This window comes from Motacilla alba, chromosome 2 (assembly GCF_015832195.1).
Source record: "Motacilla alba alba isolate MOTALB_02 chromosome 2, Motacilla_alba_V1.0_pri, whole genome shotgun sequence".
NCBI classification, from domain to species: Eukaryota; Metazoa; Chordata; class Aves; order Passeriformes; family Motacillidae; genus Motacilla; species Motacilla alba.
In genome coordinates this window covers 115,657-129,305 of record NC_052017.1, presented here as the reverse complement: position 1 = coordinate 129,305, position 13,649 = coordinate 115,657, and the positions used below count along the sequence as shown (strand labels likewise).

Genomic DNA, 13,649 nt, shown 5'->3' with positions numbered 1-13,649 from the left:
GCGGCCGCCGCGCCTCCCGGCATGCCGCGCGCCGGCCCGGCCCCGCCCCCGCAGGTTACCATAGAGGTGTCGGCGGCGCGGGCCAGAGCGGCCGCCGGGCCCCAGCCAGAGCGGGGCGGAAGCGGAAGCGCGCGGGGCGATGCGGCAGGTGAGGTGGCAGCGGCGGAGCGCGCCCCGGCTGAGGCCGCCGTCACTCCCCGCGCCCCCGGCCCGGAGCTCCGGCCCGCCCTCCGCCCTGTCACCGGCCTGCGGGTAACAGAGCCCTGGGGCCGCCGTCCCGCGGCGCCGCTGCCGCCCGAGCGCCCCGAGCCCGCCATGCCCTGCGGCTGCCCCGTGCGCTCGGCCTGGCCGTAGCTGCCGCGATGCGCCTGGGCGCGGTCCTGGGCGCGCTGCGGCCCGCGCTGCCGCTCCTGCTCGGGCTGTCCCTGGGCTGCAGCCTGAGCCTCCTGCGCGCCTCCTGGAGCCACGGCGCGGCTGAGGAGCGCTGCCTGGCACCGGGCCCGCCCGCGCCGCCCGCCCGCGGGGCTCCGCCCGAGGCAGCGGACGGGAGGCCGGGCCCGGGCCACGAGGACTTCAGGCCCCGCATTGTGCCGTATTACAGAGACCCCAACAAGCCTTACAAAAAAGTGCTCAGGTAAGGCATGCTTTTTCTGGCCTGGATTTTCTTCTAGCAAATATTCAGGCTCAAGATGAAATTTGCTGTTTGAAATAACTTGTGTGGTAAGAGTGTGGTGCACCAAGGCAACCCCCAAGATTGTTGCCTTAAGGGATGCAGGAGATGTGTTCAGGAAATTAGCCTGAGGGGAATAAAGGCAGCAAAATTGCCCAAGAAGAGTGAGAATATTTCTTCTCAGTACAGGGAGAGTGATTCTGCCCTGCTCAGGTGAGACCCCACCTGCAATGCAGCATCCAGCCCTGGGTCCCCAACACAAAAAGAACGTCAGCTTGTTGGAGTGAATCCAGAGGAGGCCACCAGGATGATTGGAGGAGTGGAGGAAAGGCTGAGAGAATTTGAATTGTTCAGTCTGGAGGAAAGAAGCTTTGCAGTGAGCTAGCTGCAGCCTTACAGTACTGCAGGGGGAGCAGCCAAGGATGGAGAGAGACTGTTTAACAAGGACGTGGAGTGACAGGACAAGGGGGCACGACTTCACACTGAAGGGCAGTATGTTTAGATTAGATATATTAGGGAGAGAGTTTTTCCTGTGTGGATGGCAAAGCACTGGCACAGGTTACCCAGAGAGGCTGTGGCTGTCCCATCCCTGGGAGTGTCCCTGGCCAGGCTGGACAGGGCTTGGAGTACCCTGGTCTAGTGGAAGATGTCTCTGCCTGTGTCAGGATGTTGGAACTAGATGATGTTGAAGGTCTCTTCTGCCCCAAACCATTCTGGGATGCGGGGATTGTTTTGTTACTCATGTTTAATAAAACATGTTAAATTATTCTTCAAAACTTGTTTTAACTGGTCTACTTGTTAGGAAAATTCTGGTCAATTAATCGTAGTGTATGGATTAAGGAAATTTTCCTGCCTGAACATCCCGGAGCCACTCTGGTATCACACTGTCCCTGCAGAGAATGATGCTCCTTTGCAGCTACAGCTCTGGTGACCCAAGAGGTGCCTTGCTCAGCTCCTTCCACACACCAGGCCCATGCTGCCAGAGCAGTTTCCTTGGCCCCAGGTTTCCTGTAGCAGAGTCTCTTTGGTGTCTCTTAGTATTTCACTTCTGGTGTCGCAACATCAAAACAGCTCAGGGTGGTGCCTCTGCAGAGGGACCCTGAACAAAGGGGCCCTGGACTTTTGTCCCCTCACAGTCTGTGTATTCTCTTCACGTGTTTCCTCATGTGCCCCTCGGTGGGGCAGTGGTGCATGTGCAATGGTGGTTTTTGATCTGGAGTCTTCTCACTGTTCACTGGGTCCTGCAGGGCTTTGTGCTTTTGTGAGGCCAGAGACCACCACCCACTGCTGGCTCATGGCCTGGGTCTTCAGTGATCTCCCAGCACCCAGGGCCCTACGTGCAGCTGGTGTTCCCCAGCACACCTCAGCTACCAGCACTAGAGACTCCTCAACAATCATTCCTGTGTTTTTGTTGAGCCTACCTGCTAAGCTGCACTGTGTACTAAGCTCCAAGTGGTTTGCTCTGTGGTATTTTAATTTTAATTGCACTGGCACAGTTTTCTAGCTCAGATGGATAATGTAAGGTTGTAACTACCTTGAAAGAAGCAAGTGTTTTGGGATTTTCACTAGTGAGTTTCTCTTAAACCTTTATGACTAGGCTTGACTTTTTTGCCCTGGGTAGATTCCAGCATTTAATGATTTCTCCCAAGTTACCATAGTTCTTTGATTTTTTTTCTCCTCCAGCTGTTTGTCATGTAGGTATGTACTTCCTTTACAGGACTCGCTACATTCAGACAGAATTGGGATTCCATGAGAGACTGTTTGTGGGTGTGCTGACCTCCAAGGCCACACTGAGCACGTTGGCCGTGGCAGTGAACAAGACAGTGGCCCACCACTTCCCACGCCTGCTGTACTTCACCGGGCTGCGCAGCGCCAAGGTGCCCCATGGCATGGCGCTGGTGGCCCACGGCGACGAGAGGCCCATTTGGCTCATGTATGAGACCATGAACTATATCCATCAACATTTTGGTTCTGACTATGACTGGTTCTACATCATGCAGGATGACACCTATGCCCAAGCTGAGCAGGTCAAGGCTCTGGTGACACACCTGAGTATTAACCAAGACGTGTACCTGGGGCGAGCGGAGGAGTTCATCGGGGGAGATGAGCAGGCTCGCTACTGTCACGGGGGCTTTGGCTACCTGCTGTCCCGGAGCCTCTTGCTTAAGCTCCACCCACACCTGGACAGCTGTCGCAATGAGATCCTCAGTGTGCGCCCAGATGAGTGGCTAGGTCGTTGCATCATTGATTTCCTTGGCATCACTTGTGTTTCCCAGCTCCAGGTACTACCTCCCTGCTCAGGTTTTGTGTTAGCTGCGCCTGACAGAGCCCAGAATCTGATTCGTTCTCTGCTGCATAGCCAAGAGGCTTTTTTGTGAGCTGCTGCTGTGAGTTGCAGAGGAAGGAAGGGCTCTGTGCTATGGCAGTGTTGGCGGGGGGGCCCAGAATCACAGCTGGGATGGTGAGGGAGAGAGCACACACAGGATTTAATTTTCAGCCTTACTAGCAGGGCTGATTCAAAGGTTTCTGAAGGCACTATAGAGGATATGTTGGTACTGAGAAGCAAGTGGGAATGCAGTGCAGGGTGGGAGGGACAACTTACCCCCTTTTTTTCTGGGTACTGCAGTCAGTATGAAAGGAGGGACAGACGTGTGTATGGGGTGAGGAAAAGCTGCTCTATGAACTCAAGTTCCATGCCAGTCTTTCTGCTTTTGTCTGCTTCAGGGCCAGCATTATCGCACTTATGAACTAGCCAAGAATACTGAACCGGAGAAGGAGGAAGAAGAGGACTTCCAAGCAGCTCTTGCAGTGCACCCTGTTTCTGACATGACCCTGATGTACCGGCTGCACAAGCAGTTCAGCAGGATCCAGCTGGACAGAGTCTATCAGGAGATCCAGGACCTCCAGGTACGTGGTGAGGGCTGCCTGCAAAAACTCCTTGACCAAACAGAAGATTTCCTTCATTTTCAGCACACTGGAGGAAGATCATTGCTTGTGTTTGTGGCCAGCTGTCAGTCAGACACAGGCTACAGTCCCTTGTCTCAGAAACAGAACTTCTGACACCACGTTACCCAAAACTCCTGGTGTGACACTGCCCATGTACAGTTGTAGGTGGGGAGGTGGGCCTGGGGAGGAGCTGGCCTAGATCTCTTTGAGAACATAGTGGCGATCAGTTTGTGCTCTCTCTTTGCACAGATGCAGATCAGGAACCTGACAGCACTGACCCCTGCAGGTGAGGCAGGTGTGACCTGGCCTGTGGGCATTAATGCCCCATTCCTTCCAAAGTCTCGTTTTGAGGTGATCAGCTGGGACTACTTCACGGAACAGCACCTGTTCTCCTGTCCTGACGGCTCCCCGAAGTGTGAGCTCTCTGGAGCCAGCAAGGCAGACGTCAGTGAAATCATTGAGTCTGCAGTGGAGCAGCTGAACCGTCTCTATCAGCCCCTGCTCCGCTTCAGCAAGCGGCAGCTGCTGAACGGCTACCGGCGCTTCGACCCCACGCGGGGCATGGAATACACCCTGGACCTGCTCCTGGAGGCTGCCACCCAGAAGGGGCACAGTCATGTTCTGGCCAAGCGAGTCAGCTTGGTCCGACCCTTAAGTAAGGTGGAAATTATTCCCATGCCATATGTGACAGAGGCCACACGGGTGCAATTGGTGCTTCCCTTGACAGTGCAGGACCTGGATTTTGTAGCAAATTTCCTGGATATGTTTGCTATGAACACACTGGACACACATGATAATGCCTTGCTGACTTTGCTTTTTATCTACCATCCCTACGATGCCCAGAGAGTTGGTCAGGTGGATGTTTTTGCTGGAGTCAAAGCCATGGTAGGAGAGCTAGAGAAACGCTATGCAGACGTTAAAATCCCGTGGATTAGTGTTAAAACAGAGGTGCCATCGCAAGTAAAGCTCATGGATATAGTCTCAAAGAAGCACCCTGTGGACACACTGTTTTTCTTGGCCAGTGTCTGGACAGAAATCAACATGGAGTTTCTGAACCGCTGCCGCATGAATGCCATCAGCAATTGGCAAGTCTTCTTCCCTGTGCACTTCCAGGAGTTCAACCCTGCGCTGGTGTACCGTGGTGAGCAGACAGCATCCTCCAACACTGACTTCCTGAGAGATGGGCATTTTGACAGACATTCCTTTGCTGAGGCCTGCTTTTATAATTCTGACTATATGACAGCACGTACCAAGCTCGCAGCTGATATCCTGGACCGAGATGAGGTGCTGGAGAGCATGGAGATATTTGATGTCTTCCTCCACTATTCTGGCCTGCACCTGTTCAGAGCTGTGGAGCCGGGGCTAGTGCAGAAATACACACTGAGGAGCTGCAATCCCCGGCTCAGTGAGGAGCTGTACCACCGCTGTGTACTCAGTAATTTGGAAGGACTTGCATCCCGCTCACATCTAGCCATGGCCCTCTTTGAGCAGGAACAGGCCAACAGCACTTGAGAGATGAGAAACATCAAGAGCTTCTCAGCACCTTAACACTGAGCACTTTCCATCCCCTTCCCAGCCTTGCCATGGGTGAAGGCTACGTGAGGTCAAGGGAGGAGGAAGCCTTTCCCAGACCCTGAGGCACATGGGCTATGGAATGAGGCTGTTTCAGTAAAGGGGGTTTGGTTTGTTTTTGGGGTTTTTTAAAATAAATTTAATTTTCTTTCCAGGCAGAGTAATGTTGTCACTTGTAAACTGTGCAGCCTCTGGGATGAGGGAGGTAAACAAGTTGTAGAATGGACCTTACTTAAAGCTATGTAATTATGCTGCGCAGTGCAGGGAGACAATGAGTATGAGCTGTGTGCTTGGACAAAGTTACCTTGACTGTGCTATTCTCAGGGCTGTTGCTGTACCCTTCTGTGTGTTTATGCATTTCACTTTTTCAAGAGGCATAAACACAGCTTGTCTGGGTTAGCTAGACAAAGCTATTCAACTGCTTTCACTTTGGTGGTTTTGGCTCTTCAGAGGTGCAGAGTGGTTCCAGTTTAAATATCTTGGGGATGGAGACTCCCAGCAGTAGAGTGGATAGTAACAGTTACAGTTCAAAACTTCTTTCTCCTGTATAAATGAAATGTTTTGCATTTTAATTTGTGCCCATTGCTTCTCTCAGCATCACAGGACGCCACTGAGCAGCAGCTGTTTGTCTTCCTTACACTTTCCCATTACTGACACATGCACAGATGACACTGTCCTGAGCCTGTTCTCCAGACAAAACGGTCCCAGGTCCCATTACTTAACATTTCCACATCCCTTTACTGGACTAACTCCAGTGTGTCTGTGTCTGTTTTGTATTGGGAAGCCCAGACTGGACACAGCACTCCTGGCATGTCTCACTTGTGCTGAGGAGACAGGTCATTGTCCTTGACCTGCTGGCCACAGGCCTGCTGCTGTGGCCCAGGATGCTGTTTGCCACCTTTGTTCCAAGGGAGTGCTGCTGGTTTATGTTTAGCTAGGTATCCACCAGGACCCCACTAATCCTTTTGCTTTTTCAGCTTTCCAGCATCATTTCTCCAGCAACATCCCAGGAATCAAAGCCCTGATGTGAGCTTGTGAATTTATGTGATAAGCTGGCAAGCGTGACTGACCCTGTTCATCGCTGCAGGGTCACTGCTGAAGGAGAGAGGTATTTGCTACCCTCATCTCATGAGGTGAGCAAGGTGAATGTCTGGTGTGGGCAATAAAAGACATGCTGAAAAATTAGAAAAGCTTGAAAGAAGTATTCAAAGTCAAGAACATTGGTTCAAATTGGATGGAAATTTCAGATTTCCTTATTTAAGTAAGGCATGTCTCAGTTACATTTACATGGGAAGATCACAGATGTTTGCAGTGCCTTATGGGGATGTGTGCTTGTTGCTAAGTGAATGAAGCAGAGCAATGCAGGGTCCCCAGGCAGGTGCAAAGGAGAGCCCTTTATTGCAAAAACCAGGCCTTTTTAAGTAGTTGGGCTGTTATCAGTTACATTCCATTTTAGCGTAGCAAATGTAATTCAGCTAACCAGCATTCACCACAATGTGAGCACGTAATGGTTATATAACTTGTTTTTCTACCTCCAATTCAGATGAGTCACTTTCCCACAGTCCTCTTCTACTTAGCCAAAGTAGCAGGTCTGAGCCATGATTTTACAAGGTTAACAAGGCCCTTATTTTATAAAGCTTTGCCTATATGCAGCTTCTAAGCACACATTCAGAGAATGAGGAGAAAGGCAATTACCTGGGAAACCTTTTATTATTACGAGGGTTGTTCTGCATGAGGAGGTCCTGATCCATTACAATCCAAGTAGGAAAGGGACTTGGGCTGTGTAGTATGCTATTTAAAATATAATGTGTTGGAGCAAACACAAAAGAATAGTGTACATCATTTCATACCCTTTAGATGTGGGGAGCCCCAAGTGGGCCTCTGATCCACCCCCAATGTGCTCTGCAGACCCCACCTGTGGAGCTGGTTCTCCCTTTTTTGCAATTAGAGCCATTATAAGAGTGCAAGAAAACGACTCTGTTCCTCATTCCTGCTGTCACACAGAAAGGATGCTTGAATGAGAATTTCTTGCCTCACTGTTAGACAAAAGCCAGGCCACGTGAGTGGCAGAATGGCTGGGCATGACCAAGAGCTGCCCACGGGCATTTCTGTATGATGAACTGGCTGAGACTGTCTGGTGGGCGAGGGGTTTGTGCAGCAAAGCCAGGTCTGACGGTTGCTCTGTGAGCAGCACAGGCCTACGTGTCCTCAGGTTAACATCTCCTTGGGATGCAGCCACTGCCAGGTGGGATCACGTCCCACGGCAGAGATGGACAGAGTGAAAACTCCAGTGCTGCTCACCTTGGGGATGGTGTGCTCATCTTGAATGCAAAAGAGATTCTGGTGCATGAAAAAGAACTTCCCAGTGTCAGCAAGGATACAGAGCTTGCAATTGCAGGTTTCAGTACAGTGTAATATCCAAGGAGAATTCCTTGGATCATTGTTCTACATTACACATCTGGAAGCACTGGCAGAGGACACTGGGTGCTGTAAGAAGCTAAGCAAGCAGCAGATCTGCACAGGGACACAGCTGGTGTCATGCACCAACCTGAGCATTAAGCTGGGAGAGATGCAGGAATTGCTCACTGAGAGCTGTAGAGGATGTGACAGGTGAGGATGTCTGGGATGTAAAACAATCTGCTAAAGGAAAGGGTTTGAAATTACATAGGGCAAGCAAGAATCATTAGTGAGTCCTCATTAGAGAAGAAAGAGAATCATGGGCAACAGGATAGTGAGATGTGATGGATGTAACCCAAAAGCCAGGAATGCTGTTGGCAAGTCCCTGCTTGTTTCAGGGTATGTCAGATGATGATACAATGCTACACAGAACTTAAAATTCTTAAGAGCCTCTTGTATCTTGGGAGAAGGCTGAGGAAAGCTGGTTCTTCTTTTATTTTTACAATCCAGCTCTGTGGGAAAGGAAAGGCAGGAAATACTGCCAGCAAACTGCCCAATCCATAAGCTGGGGATTCTGGTTTTTCTCTGAGGGACAGTTCTCCAGCCAGTGTTGTTTGACACTTAATTGATTATTTGGAAACAAATATAAGATCTCTACAAATAAAATCAGATATGTAAAAATATGCAAAAAAGTCATGAAGAGAGGATAATAGTGAAGAAGAGTGTGTAGCAGAGTAAGGCCCTTCATAGAGACTTTTGTCTTAGAACATTTTGTCAAATGCAAACTTACATTTGGGGAAGATGGTGTATTACTCCTCCAGAGTGGACTGCATGTTAAAAAAAGGTAAGTCTGTAAGGAAATTGACTGCATTAAAGTGCAAGCAGCTTCATTTTTCTTGGAGTCACTGTTTCAGACACTAATATCCCAGCTCTGTCCCAGCCCTATAAAGTACAGATTTAGACATGATATAACAAATCTTTACAGGTAGACAGTCTGGGGGAAGCAGATGCTGTTGATGTCAGACAGCAAGAAGGGCCCTGGTGGCATAGCACACAGCCTATTTCTAAGGCTTCTAGGGAACAAAGAAGAACGTTTGAGGTTCACAAAACTTACCTCAAGATTGTAAGAAGTATTTTACAATGCGAGATGCAGAACTCTTGTAAGACAAGGGGTAATGACTTTAAACTGGGTTTAAAGTAATTTAAACAGGTTTAACAGTTTTAAACTAAAAGAGGGTAGATGCAGACTAGATGAAAGACCATTTTTAAAATGAGGCTGGAAAGCACTGGCAGAGGTTGCCCAAAGAACCTCATCCATGGAGGTCTCTGAGGCGAGGTTGAACGGGACTTGGAGTGACATTATTATGAGTTGGAAATGTCCTTGTCTATAGTGGGGTGGGACTAGATGGCCTTTAAAAGTCCCTCCCAACCCAAACCTTCCTATGGTTCTATGAACCCTTAGAAAGTTGTGAGTGATCTGATTAGGGTGTGTGAGTACGTGTACCAAGTGAAAACACTGGATGCTAAAGCAGTTTTTAGTTGTCCAGGCATGGACAACTAAATGCCTTAGTTGTAAGGCATGACTGCAGCAGATTTAATTCCAAAGGAAAACAGGCACATGCTTTCAGTGCTGAAAGTGAGTAGCTAGTGGAATTACAGTGGTAACTTTTCCCATGTGCTACAATTTACTTGGTTTGTGTAACAGAGATCATTGGAGGCAAGTGTGAAATTAGTTGTCAAATGTAAGTGGGTAGAGTAAGTCCTTCATGGTCTTAAATTTCATGACTGTCACTATACAGTGGATGAAATTTGCAAAAGAGAAATCTATCAAAGGCTGTTAAAATACAAAGCCAAAACCTCTGGCACAGCAGGTCTCTCAATTACAAATCTGTAAGTGTTAGGAGAGCTGCCAGGGAGGGAGCACTCTTTGTCTACCCTGTTTTAGTGATTTTTTTCTAGGCAGACAGTGTTGGCCACTGTCAGGGAGAGGGTAAATCAGTCAGGTGTGCTTATGATTTGACTCTGTGCCACCATTTTTGTCTCTTGGGCTAAAAAAGACTAGATCTTTTTTTAAGGATGCACTTTATTTCAGCCAGAAATTATGCACTATGTGAGGATCATGATACCGAGTCTGTGTATTGCAGTGGGGTCATGTACTGGCCAGGAAGATAAATTACCATGATTCTCAGGTTTGATCCTGTAGCCCTGAAGAAATGCACACCCTTATGTGATGTCTCTGCTTTCCCCAGCATGCCCTGGGTGTGTTTACTTTTGTGTATACTTCACTTTCTTTGAGGTCCACAGCAATGGATATTTTTCTTCCTTGTCTTCTGTTGTGAAGGTAATTTCATCCATTGCATGTTTTAGACTGGCTGACATATCCTGTTGGAATAATCTGTTGATCCTACAGAAAGATGTGTAGTATATGTCACAAACACAAGAAACTTTGGTTCCAGCTGCATTTTTAACATCAAGAAACAGGTAAAAATAGACTCTCCACCTTTTCATCTGTGATAGAGCTGCTACTCTATCCCAAATGAACAAGTGTACTTAAAAAAACCCCAAACCCCCCAAACTCAGATACTGTGAACTTGGATATTGTATCTAATCATAGTGTCCATCAGCCTTCTCCAAGACCAGAATATAAATGATGTGCCTCTGCCACATGACCTGGACGAGTAGCCCATCTCCCTTGGGATGTGCCCAGGGTGGCCTCCCCTCTGCTCCCTGGGCACACCTGACCAGCAGTTCAGGTCTGTCTGGGCAGGTCGTCCACTCGGTCACAGCTCACAAGCTGCTTCACCCCTAAGTGCTGCAGAGCCAATTCCCAGCACACTGGAGAGTGCAGCCCGGGTCTTGCAGATGGTCTAAACTGCTTCGCAGAAGTTCTGGAGTTGCTGTTGGTCAGATGAGCAGAGAGAGGACAGGATGCTCTCATTAACGTTTCCCCAGCTACAGCAAGGTATTCTTGCCCAGGGTACTCCTCCACTCTCAACTCCAGCACAAAGAGTTCTTTTCATAGGAGCTTGCTGTCTTCTGTTTGGCTTGGAGCATTGCCTTGTCACACATCCATTGTGAAATATTCTGTACAGCACTGCAGAGCATGTGCAGGTGCCAGCTGCCAGCTTGGTCTCAAGCCAGGAGTCGTGGCCTGAACCCCACTACACCAGATGCTTCCATGCCCCCCTGTCCCAGGGCTCACCACTCCCTAGACCTGTACCTCAGCCAAGGCAGTCACCCTGTCTCATTATGAACGCCTTCCTGCGTGTACTGGGCACTTACCTTATCTTCTCAGCATGCATGCTGGCCCGTTGCTCATGAATTCTCAAACGGGGCAATTTTCTGGTGACAGATACCACAGAAGCTCATTTTGCATTTGCAACAGTGTTTTGCTGGTACAAATAACCGTAGGAAAAAGCTTGAAAATGTGACACAGAACATGTAGTGAAAAAGCCAAAAGCATATGTATAGTCCCTCCTTAAAAACACCCACTAAGACTTAAATCCACCTTGTGATCTTTACAATATTTTACTTCGGCTTTTAGCCTTGCACTGTTTTTGAGCATGTGAAGCTGTCAGGTTTGCTTGGCTCCTTGCAGGTGGAGCTCAGTCCTTTCACTGCTTCCTCACAGCTCCTTGGAGCATTACTCCAAAGCATTCATTGTCAGTGCTCATTCTGTCCGAGCTTCCCTCATCCCCATGGACTGCAGGGCTTAGGCAAGTCACACTGAGGTTTCCGTCTAATCGCTCTGTCAAAGTGCATGTTGCAGAGCTCACCCCCTGGGTGTTTAAGAAGCAATTTTCCTTTTCCTGTTACAACTGACACCGCACCACAGTCCCTTAGCCCGCCAGGCCCAGTACCTTCATCTTCAGCCTCCCGGGAGCCACCAGCTCCTTAACACAAGGAAAAGCGCGCGGACAGTGGGTCGCAGCTCCGGGCCGGTTCTGAGTTTGAAGGATTGGACGTGCCTCAGAGCTGCCCTGGCCTGTTTGCTCTCTCATCCTGCTACTCCAGTCCCCATCACCTCTGGAATTCTCACCGCCTCCCGGTGCAGCCCGCTCGGCACCGGTCGGGAGCGCTCCCGGCCCTGGGGCGGGCGGGCGGTGCCGGGGCCGGGGCCGGGCCGGGCCGGGCCGGGCGGGGCGGGGGCTCTGCGTCGGGCCCCGCGGCCCGGGGGCGATGCGGAGCGGGGCCGGCAGGCGGCGCTGGGGAGCGCGCGGCGGCTGCGGCGCGGCGGGAGCGCTGCGAGAGCGCGGGGCTGCGGCGGCGGGGGCGGCAGGGGGCGGCGGTGAGTGCGGGGCGCTGAGCGCGGGGCTGGGGGCTGCCGCAGGGAGGGGGCTCCGGCGGTGCTGCGGGGCGCTGGTGGGGAGAGAAGGGGCTGGCTGTGGCGGCGGAAGGAGGGGCGGCGGGGCTGGGAACCCTGGCGGCGGCGGACCTAAAGCCAGTCCGTCCCTCTCTCGAGCTCCGTCGAGGCGGCAGAGCCGGAGCAGCCCGTGGAGGTGGCAGGGCGCGGGCGCCGCACCCACCTGTCCCCGGGAGGAGCTCCGTGCCGCGCCGCCCCCGCGGGGCTGGGAGCGGGGCAGGGGCCGCGGCTGCGCCGCCCTCCCGCCGCAGCATCGCGGCCGGGGCCGGGCTCCCGGCGCAGGACCCTCTCCCCCGGCGCGGCGGGCGGGATGCACTTTACAGACGGTCCCTGGCCGCTCTCCGCAGCGCCGCGCAGGCGCTCCGCACGCGGCCGACCGCGGCGGGAGCGGAGCATGGACGGGACGGTGAGCGCCGGGCGGGCCCCCGGCCCGGCCCCGGGCATCTGCGGGACGCCCACGCCGGCGGGACCCCAGGGCCGGGCTCGGACCCCGGGCAGCGCCGCTGCTGCTCCCGCCCGAGCGCTGCCCGCAGGGCTGGCCGAGTCCGGGCGGACCCCTGCGCCGCCGGTACCGCCCGGCGGTGCCTCCCTCCTCCGCCGCCGCCGCTCGCGGAGCCGCGGCTGGAACACCCTGGCCCGCCGCGCTCTCCGATCTTGCCCGCGGACTCGGCTTGAGGCGGCGCAGCCCCCGCCGGGGGTCCCAGCGCGGGCCCCGCGTCCTCTGCCCAGCGCCGGCGGCTGCGCTGCCTTGCAGGAGCTCGGCTCGCTCGGAGAGGCAGGCAGAAAGGGGGAGCCCAGTGCTCATGTACCGCTCCCGAATGTGGGCTGCAGGCCCCCTCGGGAGAGTCTCCTTTAGCAGGGACTGACTTTACCGAGGGACACACCATCACTCTTCTGGATTTGCCCATCCTGCCCAGACATGGTCCGTGCATCCTCTGCAGAGGAGGGTCCTCCTAACACCCTGTCCCTGGAGACAGCCCAGCGCTGCCCTGCATCTAACTGACTGCTGTCTCTGATGCTCCCGGAACAACCACCCTTCACACAGGAGATGGCAGCTTTTGAGAGAGAGTATTTGACTTGCTGCCTCTAAGATGCCTCTCAGTTCTGTCTTCAGAGGGAGATACATGATCCAAGATACTCTCTCAGGACTAACAGATCCGTGTCTGTGGGACACTGATGCTCTGCGTGGCCTTCTGGAGTATCTCCTGACTTCCCACACATGCAAACCATCTCACTTTGGCACCAGGAGTTTGCTGCTGAAGATTGCTGCTCCTTCCCTCCTCCTGTTCCCTGAAGCCTGAACTCTTCTCTGTTCCCTCCATCACTGTGGCCTGTGGAGGATCCCTGTGTGCAAGCTGCTGCTGGGAGAAACTGAGCTACAATTGAAATGAGGGACTGAGGAGCAAGCAACATCATTCACCAGTTAGCATGATCTGGGAGAGTGTGCATTATCCTTGCCTGGTGCTGTCAGCACTGCCCTTCTTGGAGAGACTGACTTCACCCTACCACCCGTCCAAGGAAGTCCTGCAGCTCCTGAAAATAACCAGTTCCTTGGTGTTGTCTCAGGAGCAATCAATGATCTGCTGTTTTCCACGGGGACACCACCAACCAAACAAGCTGAGCTCTCTGTAAGGAGGAACTTGCAGCTCGGCCTTGCCCCTAAGGCAGGGTGAGGACACTCAGCCTTTGCTCTCCTCCTTC

General features: G+C 52.3%; 2 protein-coding genes and 1 long non-coding RNA gene across 7 annotated transcripts in view; 2 read left to right on the top strand and 1 right to left on the bottom strand.

The window, feature by feature from the left end:
* Nucleotides 1-176: 176 nt before the first annotated feature.
* Nucleotides 177-5,342, top strand: CHPF2 (chondroitin polymerizing factor 2). Of its 2 annotated transcripts, none has more exons than XM_038128503.1 (4): nucleotides 177-634; nucleotides 2,354-2,952; nucleotides 3,395-3,577; nucleotides 3,866-5,342. In XM_038128503.1, exons 2-4 carry the CDS (start codon nucleotides 2,371-2,373, stop codon nucleotides 5,126-5,128), a joined length of 2,028 nt encoding a protein of 675 aa, XP_037984431.1. In that variant the 5' UTR covers nucleotides 177-634; nucleotides 2,354-2,370; the 3' UTR covers nucleotides 5,129-5,342. The 2 variants fall into 2 exon arrangements, with proteins under 2 accessions (XP_037984431.1, XP_037984432.1); XM_038128504.1 differs by having other exon boundaries at nucleotides 192-634; nucleotides 2,388-2,952.
* A 151-nt stretch (nucleotides 5,343-5,493) lies between these two features.
* LOC119697581 lies at nucleotides 5,494-11,692 on the bottom strand. Of its 2 annotated transcripts, none has more exons than XR_005255877.1 (3): nucleotides 11,446-11,692; nucleotides 10,868-11,003; nucleotides 5,494-9,989 (listed from the first exon to the last, which is right to left on the bottom strand). It is a non-coding gene; the product is annotated as an uncharacterized LOC119697581 (long non-coding RNA). The 2 variants fall into 2 exon arrangements; XR_005255878.1 differs by having other exon boundaries at nucleotides 10,868-10,977.
* A 109-nt stretch (nucleotides 11,693-11,801) lies between these two features.
* Nucleotides 11,802-13,649, top strand: part of SMARCD3 (SWI/SNF related, matrix associated, actin dependent regulator of chromatin, subfamily d, member 3) — a 77,923-nt gene continuing 76,075 nt past the window's right edge. Inside the window, exons 1-2 of one of the 3 annotated variants that reach the window (XM_038127294.1) lie at nucleotides 11,802-11,873; nucleotides 12,780-13,617. The gene's annotated coding sequence lies outside the window, so the exon portion shown is untranslated. Of the gene's footprint in view, nucleotides 11,874-12,731; nucleotides 13,618-13,649 lie in introns of those variants that run through there. The other 2 variants (XM_038127296.1, XM_038127295.1) reach the window with 2 other exon arrangements.

Coding starts and splice junctions, on each gene's coding strand:
- CHPF2 (XM_038128504.1), top strand. CDS start 363: ATGCGCCTGGGCGCGGTCCTGGGCGCGCTGCGGCCCGCGCTGCCGCTC. Junction 635..2,387: donor CCTTACAAAAAAGTGCTCAG/GTAAGGCATGCT, acceptor CTTCCTTTACAG/GACTCGCTACATTCAGACAG. Junction 3,578..3,865: donor AGGAGATCCAGGACCTCCAG/GTACGTGGTGAG, acceptor CTCTTTGCACAG/ATGCAGATCAGGAACCTGAC.